The sequence below is a fragment of the Aethalodelphis obliquidens genome, unplaced genomic scaffold, assembly GCF_003676395.1.
Source record: "Aethalodelphis obliquidens isolate GAN/ISIS:26980383/991018 unplaced genomic scaffold, ASM367639v1 scaffold10, whole genome shotgun sequence".
NCBI classification, from domain to species: domain Eukaryota; kingdom Metazoa; phylum Chordata; class Mammalia; order Artiodactyla; family Delphinidae; genus Aethalodelphis; species Aethalodelphis obliquidens.
This window is the reverse complement of record NW_020837954.1, coordinates 22149202-22165712: the sequence shown is the minus strand read 5'-3', so window position 1 is coordinate 22165712 and position 16511 is coordinate 22149202. Positions and strand designations below refer to the sequence as shown.

At 32.6% G+C, this 16511-nt stretch overlaps 1 protein-coding gene across 1 annotated transcript in view; it reads left to right on the top strand.

Annotated features, from left to right (window-relative positions):
- Window positions 1–16511, top strand: part of MDGA2 (MAM domain containing glycosylphosphatidylinositol anchor 2) — an 848836-nt gene that overhangs the window by 522757 nt on the left and 309568 nt on the right. The window contains exon 5 of the mRNA XM_027111155.1: window positions 5921–6053. Coding sequence (XP_026966956.1) covers window positions 5921–6053 — 133 coding nt within the window. The remainder of the gene's footprint in view (window positions 1–5920; window positions 6054–16511) is intronic.

Here is a 16511-nt window from a genome sequence, read left to right as displayed (position 1 = left end):
TTTTTTTTTTCTTTTTACCGATATCTGAAAGTAAATATTAAAAGAAAGTTTCAATTCCTTTTCTAAGTAAAATAGAAATACTGCTTCAGGCTATGGGCATTATTTCACTAGACAATGTCACCATTGGTAAGGGCCACTGACTAATGAATAGAATGCCTTCCCTTTATTGATTTTATTTAAAAAGTAGTTTTAAAAATTTAAATACAGGATTTTCAAATAATTTTGTGAATGTTAAAGAAATGTGTACTTAAATTTTACAAACTATATGTACTCTTGCTATTTCTCAAGAACTTTTATAAAGATGTTCATGACATCATCTTGTATATTGTAATTACACCATCTAATTACAAGACTGAACATATTTACATCAATTATGTAATTAGTTATAATTAGGCTAATTAGACTAATTATACAATTAGACAATAATCAACTGAAAATTCCTTTTTACAAATCATGGAAATTCACATGAAAAAAGACTTCCAGTATCACAGAATATTAAATTTATATGTTCAACAAAATAAATTAATCCTATGCAATAAAACAGTTATAAGTAGTAAAGTCTAAATCATTATAAATATACTCATATGTATATGTACATGCCATTTGATAGCATATATATATGCACACACATGTATTATATATTCTCTATTTTGTTATGTATACATTATGATATATTTTTTAAAAATACTCTGAGCTTTGGGAGTTGTTTATTGAGAGGAAGAGAGTCAGCCTGAACGCTTTCCTCATTTCCTGAATGTGGTGAATTAATTGAGTGGGGTTCAAATTCTTCCTTAACTCTGCCTGTTATTTTCTACCTTCCTTTTACAGATTTTGTCTGTATTAGCCCCTCTCCCTCTTTGACATACTACACAGAGTAGTAATCTTACATATTAACCTAGATGACTGTCTCGTAAGTTCAGACACCTTGGTAACTTGTTTCCTGACTGCAAGATGTAAATCATCTTAGTTCACCCAAAACGATTCTCCAGTCAAATGAGAGCTGAACTTTGGGCAATTGTGGACCTAGAATTCACAGTAAAAGTTATTCCTCCATTTTGTCTGTCCTTCTCATGTGTCTACTTTGCTGCTCTGATCTGCATAAGAATTAACTAGGATATGCTGTGCACAAACCGTTATATTTATTGGACTATATTTTTTGGTCTTTTAAAGAGTGGGAATCATCTCAAAAGTAAGGCTGTTTAAGCCACTATGGAGAACAGTATGGAGGTTCCTTAAAAAACTACAAATAGAACTACCATATGACCCAGCAATCCCACTACTGGGCATATACCCTGAGAAAACCATAATTCAAAAAGAGTCATGTACCAAAATGTTCATTGCAGCTCTATTTACAATAGCCTGGAGATGGAAACAACCTAAGTGTCCATCATCGGATGAATGAATAAAGATGTGGCACATATATACAATGGAATATTACTCAGCCATAAAAAGAAACGAAATTGAGCTATTTGTAATGAGGTGGATGGACCTAGAGTCTGTCATACAGAGTGAAGTAAGTCAGAAAGAGAAAGACAAATACCGTATGCTAACACATATTTATGGAATTTAAGAAAAAAAAATGTCATGAAGAACCTAGGGGTAAGACAGGAATAAAGACACAGACCTACTAGAGAATGGACTTGAGGATATGGGAAGGGGGAAGGGTAAGCTGTGACAAAGCGAGAGAGAGGCATGGACATATATACACTACCAAACGTAAGGTAGATAGCTAGTGGGAAGCAGCCACATAGCACAGGGAGATCAGCTCAGTGCTCTGTGACTGCCTGGAGGGGTGGGATAGGGAGGGTGGGAGGGAGGGAGACGCAAGAGGGAAGAGATATGGGAACATATGTATATGTATAACTGATTCACTTTGTTATAAAGCAGAAACTAACACACCATTGTAAAGCAATTATACTCCAATAAAGATGTAAAAACAACAACAACAAAAAAAGTAAGGCTGTTTAAGCCTTAAAATCTCAATTACTACCCAATTTGTAGTCTTTACCTTTGGATAACATAAACACTAGCAGCATTCCTAATCATAAGAACTTAGGTATATAAAATATTTCCAGAATGCATCTACTACAAAAATGATCTCTGTATTTTAATGGCCATAGCTTCATTGCTGTTGGTTCAAATATACTTGATTGTTTTATCAGTCCCTTGGGGCTTACTTTCCATTTACATGCTCTTGCTAACAATTGACTGTTCAGTTCTTCTGTGGGTGGCCCTAGCTCAGCTTCTTAAACCTGTCTTTCAGCTTACCCTAATATAAAGATTTTTTTAATTGTTATTACTACTGTTAGAGTCAATGTGGCTCAAAAAGGTTTACTGAAAACATTATGTGCAGGACAGTGAGTTGGCTCTATTCTTTTCTTGTCAGCAATCTTGACTGAGTTGATAGCATGCAAAGCACAGCACAAATGGTAGGAATGGAATTTAAAGTGGCCTTATCTTATATAATGGAAAAGGCAGTATTAATATAAATATATAATGTAAATGACAAAAAACATATATAAACATATAAACAGATACAACTGGTATAGACAAAACATATTAACTCAGAAAATAGAAAGAATGTAGGAAAAATACATTTAGAGACTGTCTCAAGGGTAAGAGCTTTTAGTTTGAAAACTCTTTCTTGAAATAATGGCTGTATGAAAATATTCAAAATAACTGTAGGGGCATTTGTTGTTTAATGGGTAGACAGCTATGGTTGGTGGAAATCATGTTTAAGATATTTTCCAACAAGAGAGGGCAGGTTTTGAAAAAAAATAATAATCAGGTAGACAAGTGGCATTCAACACAAAATAAGTAGTATTAGAATAAATTAAAACCTACTCTCACAGCCCATCTAGTCTGGCCTCTTCCAGGCTCTGAAATTTAATGTCAATCAATTGTCTTCATTTCTCTACATTCCAGCCACACTGATTTTCTATCTAACCCTCCAACAGGGCAACCTTACTACTGTGTTAGGTCTCCTCAGTTTTGGTTCCTACTATCTTTATCGTACTATTTGTGATAACTCATATTTCAAACATCCTTCTAGTCATTCAAGTTTCAGTTCAAAAGCCTTAGAGATACCTCTCAGAATGTCCTATCCAGAATAGCTCACCACATCTCCATGTCTCTATCACATACCTTGTTTGATTTACTTGACAGCATTTAATACTTGTAAAAATCATTCTCCGTCTTTGTTTAGATATTTATTGTTTCAAATATGTAAAGTTCAATGTATTTTTCACTGTGTTCCTAGCGTTTGGGAAGTACTTAGAGTAAGGCTATAGTTAATTTTGTCTAAACATTTTTTCATTCACATATATAGAAAAGTACCTGAAACATAAGTGTATAGCATGATGCGTTTTTTCACAGAGATCAGATTTCGCTTCGTAGCATGAAGATCAAGAAACAGAACTTTCGAGCACCTCCTCTATGGTTGTAGTTAATTTAAGTCAAGAAACCGACTATCTCGTAAAATTTGATAGACAGGAAGTGTGGCATAACATTTGAAAGAATTTGAAAGGATTGACTTTCTGTGATACAATTTTTATTTTTTTACAAAGAATAGGGAGAAGCAAGAGAGTTGACGGTGTATTCTAGTAGTACAAGTAAAAATATTTAATTGTAGAAAAATTACAGAGAAAGCATCAGTTTCCAATTGATTATTAATGTGGCAAGTACTATAGAAAGGGCAGAGAAATTACAAAGTAATAAGAATGATACAAGAAATATAGCATCATACACAAAGGACAGAATGCATAGTGGGAAAAATGAAGTCTAATTTTTATAGATTTTATATTTTTGTACCTTTTATTTTTAAAAGTCATTATGATTATATATTATAACTACATTACTTCTTATAGAATATTATGGGTGGGAAGACCAATTTTAAGTATATCCTGTCAACCAACAAATATTCCTGTTACTAAAGAAGAAAGCATAGATTTAGAGGAATAGACTTGAAGTCCATTTTTGCATATGTTGAGTTTTAGGTACCTATGAGACATCAGAATGGACATATTGAGGTAAAAAATTGGCATATACATCTAAAACTTGAGGGAGAATTTTGGAATAGGGATAAAGTCTTGAGGGGGGCCAGAAATAAATTCATCAGGCTTGTAGTATAAATTCATCAGCAAGGATAAAATCATTTAAGGGAATTTTATAAAGTGTGATTAACTGTAGAACAAATAGAATTCCAGAGAATACCAACAGTTAATTAAGTGTTGAGAGGAGAAAGAAAAGTGAAGAAATCTAAGCAACAACAGTCACAGAGGTAGGAGGAGTCACAGAGGTAGGAGGAGTAAGATGTATTATCTCATTCAAAAAATTATCTGAGTCAACAGGTTCTAGTATAACATTCTTTCAACTATGCTTTGTAACTAAGCACACTTTTATATGCATTGTATATAGTTAATATAAATGAGAACTCTGTAATACTTGGAGAGCATGTTTTAAAATTTGGGGTTGGCCAAAAAGTTCATTCAGATTTTTCCATAAGATGTTATGGAAAAACTCGAACGAACTTTTTGGCCAACCCAATATAAATTCTAGAACCATACACTCTGACTCTGTGTATATTCCTGTGGGGTGTATTTGCATCTGTTTATACATAAAAAAGGCAATGTCTTTCCTAAAGAAAAATTAAAAGATAGAAGATTATTATTTATCCCACTGAGGAAAATGCTAAAGGTGTGACTGTTTTAAGACTGAATTTTGACAATGAATGAAAGGAATTATGGCCAAATACCCATACACACTGAAGGAGAGACTCATTTGACATTTGGAAAACTCTGTGTGCCTGCATATGTGTGGCAAGCTTTTTTTTCTGCAACTGAACAGGCAATGTCTTTATGTATTAAATCACTAAATATTCTGATTCTTCTGAATAGCGTATCAAAGTATTGCAATTTTTAGGACTTGAATGATGTTACTTAAGTAAAATAAAAGAAACACATGGTTCTGTACAGATGTTATCTGGAAAAAATTAACATTTTAAAAAATGGCTCTACCAAATATGATGTCAGTGGGAGACTTTTTACCATCTCCATAATTAAGTTACTTGTGAAAGGAACTATTTTGAGAGGTGCATTAACAACTTTAGATGGTAAAGAAATCCCAGGAGACCTTATTTGAATTGGGCAGGTTTTTTCCTCTTCTTATTGTTGTTGTTTGTTCTTTTTATCTTTTGAACAATTGCAGTGTTTTTGCATGGTCTTTTTTGGCTCATCAAGAGTGTGTAAGACATTTTTGACCACTTGCCTCATTTGAGTCTATCTTCAATTTTGCAGATTTACCCAGGAGACTTAAACCTTGAATTCCTGAACATAAAGTAACACGAATAATAATAATATAGAAACACTCATGAATACTTTTTAAATGCAGTTTAAGATTTATCATGTCATTGCTCCATATACACAAAATATTTATGTATATACATTTAATTATCTATCATTAGATTGACCTCATTAGCTTTGTTTTACCAACAGTGTTTCATTTATTGACTCTTCAGAATCCTTTTTTTCCATAACATTTCATGTTGAAGTCTGCATAGGTTACAGTGTTTGTTGAATAAACTCCATTATTAAGTACACTGTTCTGATCTTTGCATAATAATTTGCATAACTACCACCAGAAATAGATTTCCCCCCTTAGGAAGTTAGTTTGCAAAAAAAAAAAAAAAACTATGAATTTTCATTGTAGTCAGTTAGTTTTTATCTCCAAGCACATTACAGTTTGATTTTTAAATGCAATAGTTTTTTTTGGTCGTTTTTTGTTTTAATTTAGGGCATTTTCCTTAAAAAATGACAATCTGCCATATTTTGATAATATAATTTTAAATACAATGCCATGATTCATCCATTTATTAATTTTGGTTACCATTGACTTTTTCTAATGACTTTTTCTACATTTTCAGGGTGAAACAAAGATATTAAAACTAAAGAATCTTCGACCTCAGGACTATGCTAATTATAGCTGCATTGCTTCAGTGAGGAATGTATGTAATATTCCTGATAAGATGGTGTCATTTAGACTTTCCAATAAAACAGGTACGTAACTACCTCTGAATGTTTTATGTCTGTTATCCACAACAAATGTTTAAAAAGTCTCTTTAACTTTTTTATACACCAAATGATTTCTATAATATATGTAAGGAACAAGGCATGTTTTCTTTCCAGAAAATTCTGTAGTATCTAAAAAACTTTTAAGTGGACAGTGTAAAATTTAATTGCAATATGCTCCCATGTAATATGTTTGTTTATACAGCAAGCAAAATTATAGTTCCTTAAATAATGTATTCATAAATGTCACAAGCCAGCCTATAATCTGTTCAAAGAAATTGCTGAGAAGTATTAGATTTTTCATACGAAAATTTGTGCTCTAAATTGCTAAAAGTGTTTTGTGATTCCAAAACTGAGTAAAAGAACCTTTTTTTTTTAACTCTGTTTCATGTCAAGAAAGCTAATTGGTAATTTCAGGTAGGTGCTTTTCTACAAAGTATTTTTGTAGAAAATGTCAAAACATTAGCAAGACTGCAACTTATGTTAGCCTGTGTTTAGTAATATAGACCTCAGATAAATTGCAAACATATTAAGAAGAAATGTCTAAATGAAAGAGCAAAGAGAGCATGTGAATGAACTATCTTTTGTAAGGTTGTATATAAAGAAACAATTAAAACTTAGAATTTGAACAGGTTTTGAGAAATTTTCATTGGCAATTAATATGAATTTTTACTCTTAAATCATTATATTAAAATATAGAGTTTTAAAGGTATTTTTCCCATTAACAAAAACCTTGAAAAGTGTGGGCTTTGGTGTTCCTTGGCTTGGGTCCCAGTTCTGTCACTTATTAGCTCTTGGATCTTGTTGAGCAAGTCACTTCACTCTTCTTTGCCTCAGTTTCCTCATAAACTCATAAATTTATAGGAAGGAATTAATGAGTTGATGTATATAAAGCATGTAGAACATACTTTATTCATTCTTCTGATAATGAGCTAGTAGTTAGCAACCCCATCCAGCTCATTTGGTGGAAAGATTAAACCTAGGACTTTCTGCAAAGATGAAAACTTGTGTGCTCATACGTTGATTCATCAACATGTGTTCCACTGAGTTGTTCAAATTTTGAAAGGTCATTCTTTTATTTATTCATTCATTTATTCATGCATTTATTCATCAGAAACTCATTGTGTTCCTATTATGGGTCAGCAATGATAGGCATAGGGCTATTGGCTAAGATGTAAATTGCCTTAAACTAGAGAAATCCTCTATTAAGCACTGGATAAAAGTCATTAGAGGAAATTAAAAGAAGAATGTGGCAGACAAAAAGAAACTTTATCAAGAAAGATGAGAAGGACTTGATGAAAACTGTGTTGCAGGAAAAAACAGAATTATAAAATCTTGTTGGCCCTAAGACTTATAAAAGTTAATAATTTCATTTCACTTAAAAGAACAAATAGGATATTGAGAAACAAAAATCAGATATTAATATAAGAACTTGGTGTGATTACATTATTCTTCTTGGCATGAACTATTTTGTGAATTATTATAACTGATTTTGTTTTTCTTAGTTTCTTTAATGTATTTTTAGAATACACATGATTCAGAGAGAAAAATTAAAAATTAAATGGAAGTAGGTCCTATGGGATGGGTAAAGGCATTGCAGTTTGTCAATGGAGATAATCCATAAACAATCTATAATAGGACTATAAAAGAGTTTTATTTGAGCCAAAATGTGGACTATAGCCCGGGAGACACAGATTCAGGAAGCACCTGAATTGTGTTCCACCAGGCTGCAAAATGGGGGATGCTTATAAAGGCAAAATTACGTAAGTTGTTTGTCAAGAATTAGAATTGGAGCAGGCAAGAAGTAAGGGTGCTTGTTAAGCAAGTATTGGCTGGGGTCTGAAATGGTTGCACAGTTATAAGGGAAGACCTTGAGACCATAAGGTTGCAGCTGGCTGCATGCCTGAACCACAGTTACTCCATTTTGATTTTTTAATTCATTCTTTTCTTTAGTGGTTAAAGCAGACATACAATGCATGTTTAAACAAGTGTAAATAATTACTTTGGAAAACAAATGTCTTTGTTATCAATCATGTTTTCCATGACCCCATTATATTTTGTGAATAGGAATTTTTGTTAATAAAAATCAATTTCCTAGAACCTCTTAAAAAAACAATGTCTAGGTGTCATTTTAAAAGTTAGTGTCGTCTATAGATTTACCAATAATATGTTTTCTTAACTTTCTTACTCTTAATTGACATTATAGTAGAGCTTATAACTGTATATCTGTCATGGAGTGTCCAATCATTTGTTGGCCCCTGTTGATTACTTGCCATGCTATGAAAAATCTTCTGTTACATAAATGTCATTATTTATCATACTAATCTAATGATCTTAGACCTTATCAAGAACAATTCACAGAATTTTATAAAACATAAAATATTATTTTTATTTATTGTCATGCACACCCCCTGACCAATTGGCATAATTTTGTAGCAGGGTCTAAAAGTTGTTTTGATTGTTTTTCTACTCCCATTTGGAAGAAAATGAATAATTGCTCTTAATTGGTAAATTCTTAATATAGTTGTATTTTTCATAGATTATTAAAATAAACCTATTAAAATTAGTAAATTTAGAAAATTTAAAAATAAAGGTATATTTTAAATTATAATTATGGTAACTGTAAACTATTTGAAATTTCTCAGATTATGTGTATTTCTAACATGAGGGCACCTACAAATTATGATTTAAAAAAATTAATTTATTTTAATATATTTCAAGCAGTTATATGTTGATGACTCATGATTTCAAAGGCAAATAAGAATTAAGTATGTTATTTACATTAGGATGAAATACAAACTTTGTACCTGCTTGAGAGGTTATGATGAATTCGATAAAGAAATAGGGCAGGTGGGGCTAATTTTATTTAATTATATAGGTCCTTTGATTCAGTCTGCTGAAATTTAGCATTTATAAAATTATCCAGTTAGGATGCTTTCCATAAATGTGCATTACATCTAGGAACCAAGTCATTGAAAAGTATTACTGGCTATAGAAATACGAAAACCTACACTTCTTTTCCTCCTGCTCTTCCATATTTTGATACTTTGATACTTGATACTCTCTTCCTTCTTCTTCTCCTCCTGCTCTCCTTTCTTTCTTTCTTTCTCTCTTTTTTCCCTCCAATCTGTCTCAATAAATTTTACCGCGGAAAAAGATAGAGGTTAGGAAACATCTCTGTTCCCTTTGTTAGACAACTATTATCTGTTCTTATTATTTTATATAACCTATAGGGAAGTTGTTAATGTAAATGTTCAGCAATTGCTGTGAGACTCAATATAAAACTTTTTGTACGCTGTGATCTATTCATGGTAGTTCTCTTCTATGTTTAGAGGTATTTAAATTATATGTGTTACGAAAAATAAAATAATGTTTCAGTTATAGGAATTTCATAGAAATAATTGTCTGTAATAAGAATAGTATGGACATAAACACCTCCTCTTGTAAAATAGTATGTCCATTGTCATAGATAGCCAATTTAAGGGCAAATGGAAACAGCGGTAGAAACTTTGCTGTCATCATACCTGAGTACTAACTTCACACATCTTTCTTAGCCATGTGGATATTTGAACTTCTTTCCTTTAGGCAAGCTCCACAGCATCTAGACAAACAGTAGCACCATTTATTAGACTCTAGGTGTAATTTTTTCACCAACAATCATAGCTTTAACGAAAGACTATGTTTGTGAGAGATACTTAGTGTAAATACAATGACTTCCTGTATTAGTCTGCTTGGCTGCCATAACAATACCACAGACTGAGTGGCTTAAACAACAGAAATGTATTTTCTCACAGTCTGGAAGATAGAAGTTCATGATTAAGGTGCAGTCAGGGTTGATTTTTGATGAGGCCTCCCTTTCCTGGCCTGTAGCTGTCACCTTCTGATTGTGGCCTTTCCTCTGTGGTTCTTGGACAGAGAGAGTAATGAGCTCTGATGTTTCTTCTGACTCTAACAAGGACACCAGCCCTAGCAGATTAAAGTTCCACCCTTATCACCTCACTTAAATTTACTTAACCACCCTAAAGGCCCTGTCTTCAAATACAGTCACATTGAAGGTTAGGGCTTCAACATACAAATTTGAGGGGGGCCACAATTCAGTTCATAGCACTTTAAAATGACTAAAAATGGCCTCTGCATTTAGGATTCCTTTTCTTTTAAAATTTCAGATATAAGTTCATAATATATGTTACATCAAAGGAAGAAAATGAATCAGCCATTTAAAGAGAAGAGTCTACTCTTCAGTAGAATCTCAACCTAAAGAGGGAACTCTACTGAGAGTATGTGTGGTCCTGTATTCTTAGCTTTGGGGAAATAGGAAGGAATAAATTGTAAAGGAAGAAGGTAAAATGAAACTTTAGTGAGGGACAAAGATCACTTTTGTAATAGTATAATAAAATTTTGAAAGACTGGACAAAGTATCAAAATATGGATACAAATGATGTGTCAGTGAGTCTGCACATTTTTTTTTCTGATTTTCCTTTTTATGATGGAGAAGTTAGTATGTGAAACAGAAGAAACAGGAGGAAGAAAAGGGAAAAGAAGCAGAAAAAATGTTTTATCTTTTCATGTACTAAAATATTGGGAATATGAATGCCTTAGTAGATTTTTTTTATCGTAGGTAATGCAGATTTTCTAAACAATAGTATTTATAACTACAGATACCAACAGAATACAAAAAATAGTATTAGAATATTGTTGATAGGCCATATCATTAGAGAATGAGATGTTTCCTATAACTCTCTTGCAAGAATTTTGACATTCAAAAACCTAAGGTTCAAATTTTGTTTTTCTCAAATTGGAGATGTAATTTAGCTTCTCTAAACTTACTTTTCCCCTCCCCAAAATAGGCTTAGCACAGAGATCCATATTATTTGGTTTTATAGGCTGTAAATGCTATTAAATGGAAAACTTTTAAAAGAGATTCCAACACATAACAAATACAATAAATAGTAGTCATCACTGGGTTGTTAACCTTGATAATGGAAAGAAAGAATAAAATTGGTATCATCAGTAATCATGGAGAAATGATGACAAGAACCTTAGACTTTTGCTAGGATATGGTGTATAGCTTCAACCATTGATGACTAATCTTAAAATGAGTTCTCCATCATTTTTTAATTATTTTCATCAGTGGGTAAATTAAATATTAATATTTTCCAGCAAAATATATAGAAATGAATACATATTCTGGCATATGTCTGTTTAAACTATGATTGGCAGAAATGTTTACATAAATATAAAATATTATTCTGTGAAATTAATAAGGGTACATAAGGAAAATTAAAGAAATTTGCAATTTTGTTGATATGTAATAGATTCTTCATCTGAGTGCTCTGTCATTTCCTACAGTAATTGAACGTATATATGCTCTATCCTCACTAATGTAGTTTCATAAATGTGAAAATATAGGTGATGAATACACAGTGAATCTGGTGACAGAAGCAATGGTTATTATGGGGCTTCAGCTTTGGTCTTCCTGATACTATTTTCAGAGAAGCAAGTTAGCCCAGATTTTTCAAAATTCTATTACCATAGTAACAGGAAGTATGCATGTTTCTGGGATCTCTCTAGGCCTGTGCATTTCATTGTCCTAGCAATGAATTTTTCAGGTTCACTATATCCAAGTTTATTCTTAGGCTATGAGCTCTTATATAAAATATCCCTCATAAACTATTAACTTGCCCAGAAGACATCATAACCCAGATACAGCAGATAGCTAAGCAAAGAAGATTAAAAAATCTGTTAAACAAATGAAAGGCAATGCTATCATATTTATTAAAAAGGGTGTAAATTATTGAAATGCTGTCTCACAACTTAACCAAATACTTTGGAGCATGTCAAATAGTCGGTGTTTTAGCAAACATCTAGAATAATTTATTGATCAGATTTTCCCAGCTTTACGTAGTTATTCTTCAAACACTATTAGGCTATAATTATAATTAGACAATTTAAAAGTTATTCGTAAGAATAAAGAAGTTCAAATCATGTGATATTCCTTTCAGTGAGTTGAGTGAGAATATGTTAAAATAAAGCAATAGAATTTTTATACACCTTAGAACACTTAAGTTTTAATTTTAAACTGCTTCTGATCGCAGATTTGTAGACCTTGGCTTAGTACTTGATAAGGTTCTATTGTTCTAGTGAAGCTGCTGAGAATTCTGTTATTGTAGACAATTCAGTTACTAGAAATGCATTTTAGACTTCTTGTATGCTTTTTGAGCTTGCACTTAGAACTTGTAGTTTAGAATATCTTTATGATCATTCACTGACAAATTTGATTTTATACATTACTGGGTCTCATGATGAAGATACAATAACATCCATAAGTGCATGTAGCTAATCCCATAATTTACTTACCCAAACTCCTAGAATAGATTATATCAAGGGATGGTCTTTAGGGTTCCCAACCATCCCAGTGTGTCCTGGACTCAGTGAAAGTCTCACATCCTGTAATCTCAGGCAATCCAGTATAATTGATCACTTAATGATCTAATCCACCATACAGCCTACCCTCATATAGAATAGTCTTAATGTCAGTTGTTAATGCTGGTACATGCGCAGGCTTAAGCAGCTCTACATAAAGAAGCATTTATAAGAAAAACCAGGGTGTAGATCCTGACTCTCCCCAGTGGTGTGACCAAGTCCTTCAACTCTTTGAACCTGCTTTTTTTGCTAATTCATGTTGATGATGGCCTCTAGGTGGGCCACCGATTGATAGAAAGAGAATATTTACTCTCAGATTTCATTTTTATTTACCAAGTTAACATTAACAACAACAAAAACTTAGATTAAATGAGATGGCTGCAAAGAAGTAGATGCAGCCTCTATGTACACAACTACTCTTGAGCCCCAGGATTCATGCAAGCAAGTTTCAGGCTTGCAGAATTTGACAAGATTAATACTTCATTGTGCTGTTGTCCTTTTATACGTAAGCCTTACATTACTATCTATTCAAGAAAAAGATTTAGCAAACAAAAACCTCTGGACCTGATGTACCCATTTGAAGAAATCTTTGCACATCTTGGGCTCTCAATATTTCTTTTACAAAAAGTCACTGTCAGGGAGGCTTTCATCTCATTCAAGAGAAGATTCATCACTGGCCACTGTACTGCCTCCAGCTGTAAGACATTTAAGAGTACAAATTTCCCTACAGAACCTTACCTCATTACACATACTGGGAAGATTAAATGAGATTGTATTTAAATTGCTTGGCAAATGTTGGGCTCTTAGTTTTATGGTATTGTGATTGTTAGATTAAAAAAAAATTACCTTTGTGAAGAAACTAATGAGGATTTCCAAAATCTCATTTAACCCTTTGATTGTCCTTTTTTATTTATTGAAAGTATCAGTGATACAATATACTACTCTGTACTTTTCAGCAGAAATATTAAATCACAGTTAAATTCCAATTTGTTTCAATGGTTACAGAAATAAGTGAATATCAAATATTGTGTCATTAAATGTAAATGATCATATTACTAGTATGTACATTAGTAATGAGTAGATGTTTCCATTAGGTCTGCAAGATTTTTATAAAGCCTTTTTGTAATATACTTACTTCCATAATGAAGAAATAGATACAATTTATGTTCTTACCCTTTCTTTAAATCAAGTATACTAAACAGTACCAGGTAAATGTACATTTAAAATAATTTTTAGGAAAATAGGAATTGATTATTATCTCATCAGAGAACACTTATAGAATACATTTTCTAGTTTAAAGAACAGGAAAAATGCAAACAATTTTTTTGGGGGGAGGGGTGAGCCATAAATATCTGCTTTTATCTCTGACATTCTAATATGATGAAATGCACATATTATTGTTAAAACTTCATGCTAAAATATTTGTGCTTTCAGGGAGTCCTCTGACCTTAGCCACACTACTCATAGGATTTAACATCCTGTGTTGTGGCTAAGATTAGCCCTGTGGTCACTGTTAATATAGATTCATAGAGTTATTTGAGTCACAACTAGACATAATTTAAAAGATCCACATTGGTTCATGATGGCTTCGAATTAAATTTAAAAATTAAGAAAGTCCATGGGCTTCCCTAGTGGCGCAGTGGTTGAGAGTCCGCCTGCCGATGCAGAGGACACGAGTTCATGCCCCGGTCCGGGAAGATCCCACATGCCACAGAGCGGCTGGGCCCGTGAGCCATGGCCGCTGAGCCTGCGCGTCCGGAGCCTGTGCTCCGCAATGGGAGAGGCCGCAACAGTGAGAGGCCCGCGTACCGGAAAAAAAAAAAATATATATATATATATTAAGAAAGTCCTTGTAGTAGTCCATATAGTGGGAGTAGAGTATCTCATGTATTATTACAGGGACTAAAAGGAGAGCGGTGAGAGGTAGACTGGATCATAATGGACAGGCAGAGTATCAGAAATGCATTAACATCAACCTTTTGACTATAAGTCCAGATGCAGCATGTACTTTTGGTTTGCTGTTGTGGCAGTTATTTCCAAAGCATCACAAAGATTTTGGCTTTTCCCTCAATTGTCATTTTCTGCAACATCTGTTCTGAGACATTTTTTTTCTGATAACAGCATATTCTTCTTGATTTACTTGCTACTGTTCTGTTGCTATAGAAAATAGATTTGCCCAATTGTTTAGTAATACGTTTTAGTTTTTTTTTTTTTTTAGTTTATGTTTTGAACAGCATTTCTTTCTGTCAGCTCCTTTTAGTCACTCTGCTTTAGTTGCTATATTGTACTACTTGAGCATTTTATTGACTACATCCTTCAATCACATACCATCCAGTGAATGTGCTGTAAAGTCAACAGTATTGATTTCTGATAGACATACTGTGTAATAGAAATTTATTGATGGCAACCTTGTCCTTTTGTTCTATTAATGGTACCTATTTCCCTGCTTTGACAAAAATGGAAATTATCAAGAAACCAGGTATAAAATTTTTGGCATAAATAGATGTGACAGTTGTACGAAGCTACTCTTTAAGTTTCACTTGGATTTGGCACTGCAACCCTGTGCACAGCCAAGCAAGAGGCAGAATTTTTAGTCAGTCAAGTATAAAACATTACCACGTGGTGTTCTGCCTCTAGCAGCATCTGGCAACGCCAGTTTGCTTTGTTTTACTGAAAAGAGTTTATAGTTCTAAAATGGTAAAATATTGGCAATTTCATATAGTTTGACTTAACAGGTAACAGTAGATAAGAAATTTCTTCAAAATGATTATTATGTATTGATTGCAAATTAAAATATATATTTTCAAAGTGAAGAGAGAAAAAGACACAACAGGAAATAAATGAACAAAGCTATTGGAAAAACAAGCCGTATAATATGGGTTCTTATAAATGTCCTGGGATTGAATCCACTAAGACAATTGCCTGGGAGGAACAAAATAGGGGAAAAGAAGCAAAACTCCTTCTATTCTTACCATATCTTTCTAATTCTCTTGGTTTTGATCATGAATACTTAATAACTAAAGTCCTGCCTCATTACATTTTGTCTTTCAGCTTTAAAATTAGCTCAATCTGAAAAAATTGTAATGTTTATGTCTTTCTCATTTTGGAGCCATAAGCAAAAATCAATCAGATGTGATGTCCATATAGACTTAGGACACTATGGACTATACAAAAATATGATACTACATTTCAAAGACCCTGAAAATTCAGTGAATATGCAATGGTTTGCATACTAAACATTGTTTTGTGTGTTTAAGTAAAATGTTAAATATGAATACAGGTTTAGAAAAGCATTACTATATGTATACAGATCTACAGTCAAAGAATATGTAATATGGATTTAACTCTTAAGTCACCGGAGAGTTAAATAGGCAATTCAATACATACCAATATTAAAAACTTGAAGAAAAACAAAAAATAATTTGACATTTCAAACAAATGGTATTTGTTTCCTCTGTAAAGATATTTCATCAGTTCATATTAATCATGTAGAATGGGAAATGTGGGTTTAACAAAATCTATATGGAAAACATCAGAACTAGAGTAGGAAAGTTATATTTTCAGTAGCTTTGTGAAATAAAATATTGGCAGGACATTTTTTGTGCATGCAGTTTCTCATGTGTAGAGAGGAATTGAATTTGGAGGTGATTCAGTCAGGGTTTTATCTTTCATATTAAAATAGTATTAAAAAGGTTTTATTGACTTTTAATCTTTCCTTAAGCAACATTCCATTTTGTGCAGCTTTTTAGTTCCTTCACATATGTTACACTACAGTATTATCTTAACTCAAAAAAGAAACACCTCCCTTATCATATAGCAGCATTGTCCTAGAATATGGCAACAGTACATTTAAATGTACTCTGAATGTCTGAAATCCCAAGATAAGAAATGTAGCTAGTTTAATAGTTAGGCTTGAATTGACTTGTGTTAGAATTAGATCTGTAATAACATTCTTAAACAGCAGTTAGTATTTACAGTATGTCAACCTGATACTGTATTGAAACCTACTACAAGGTCTATAGT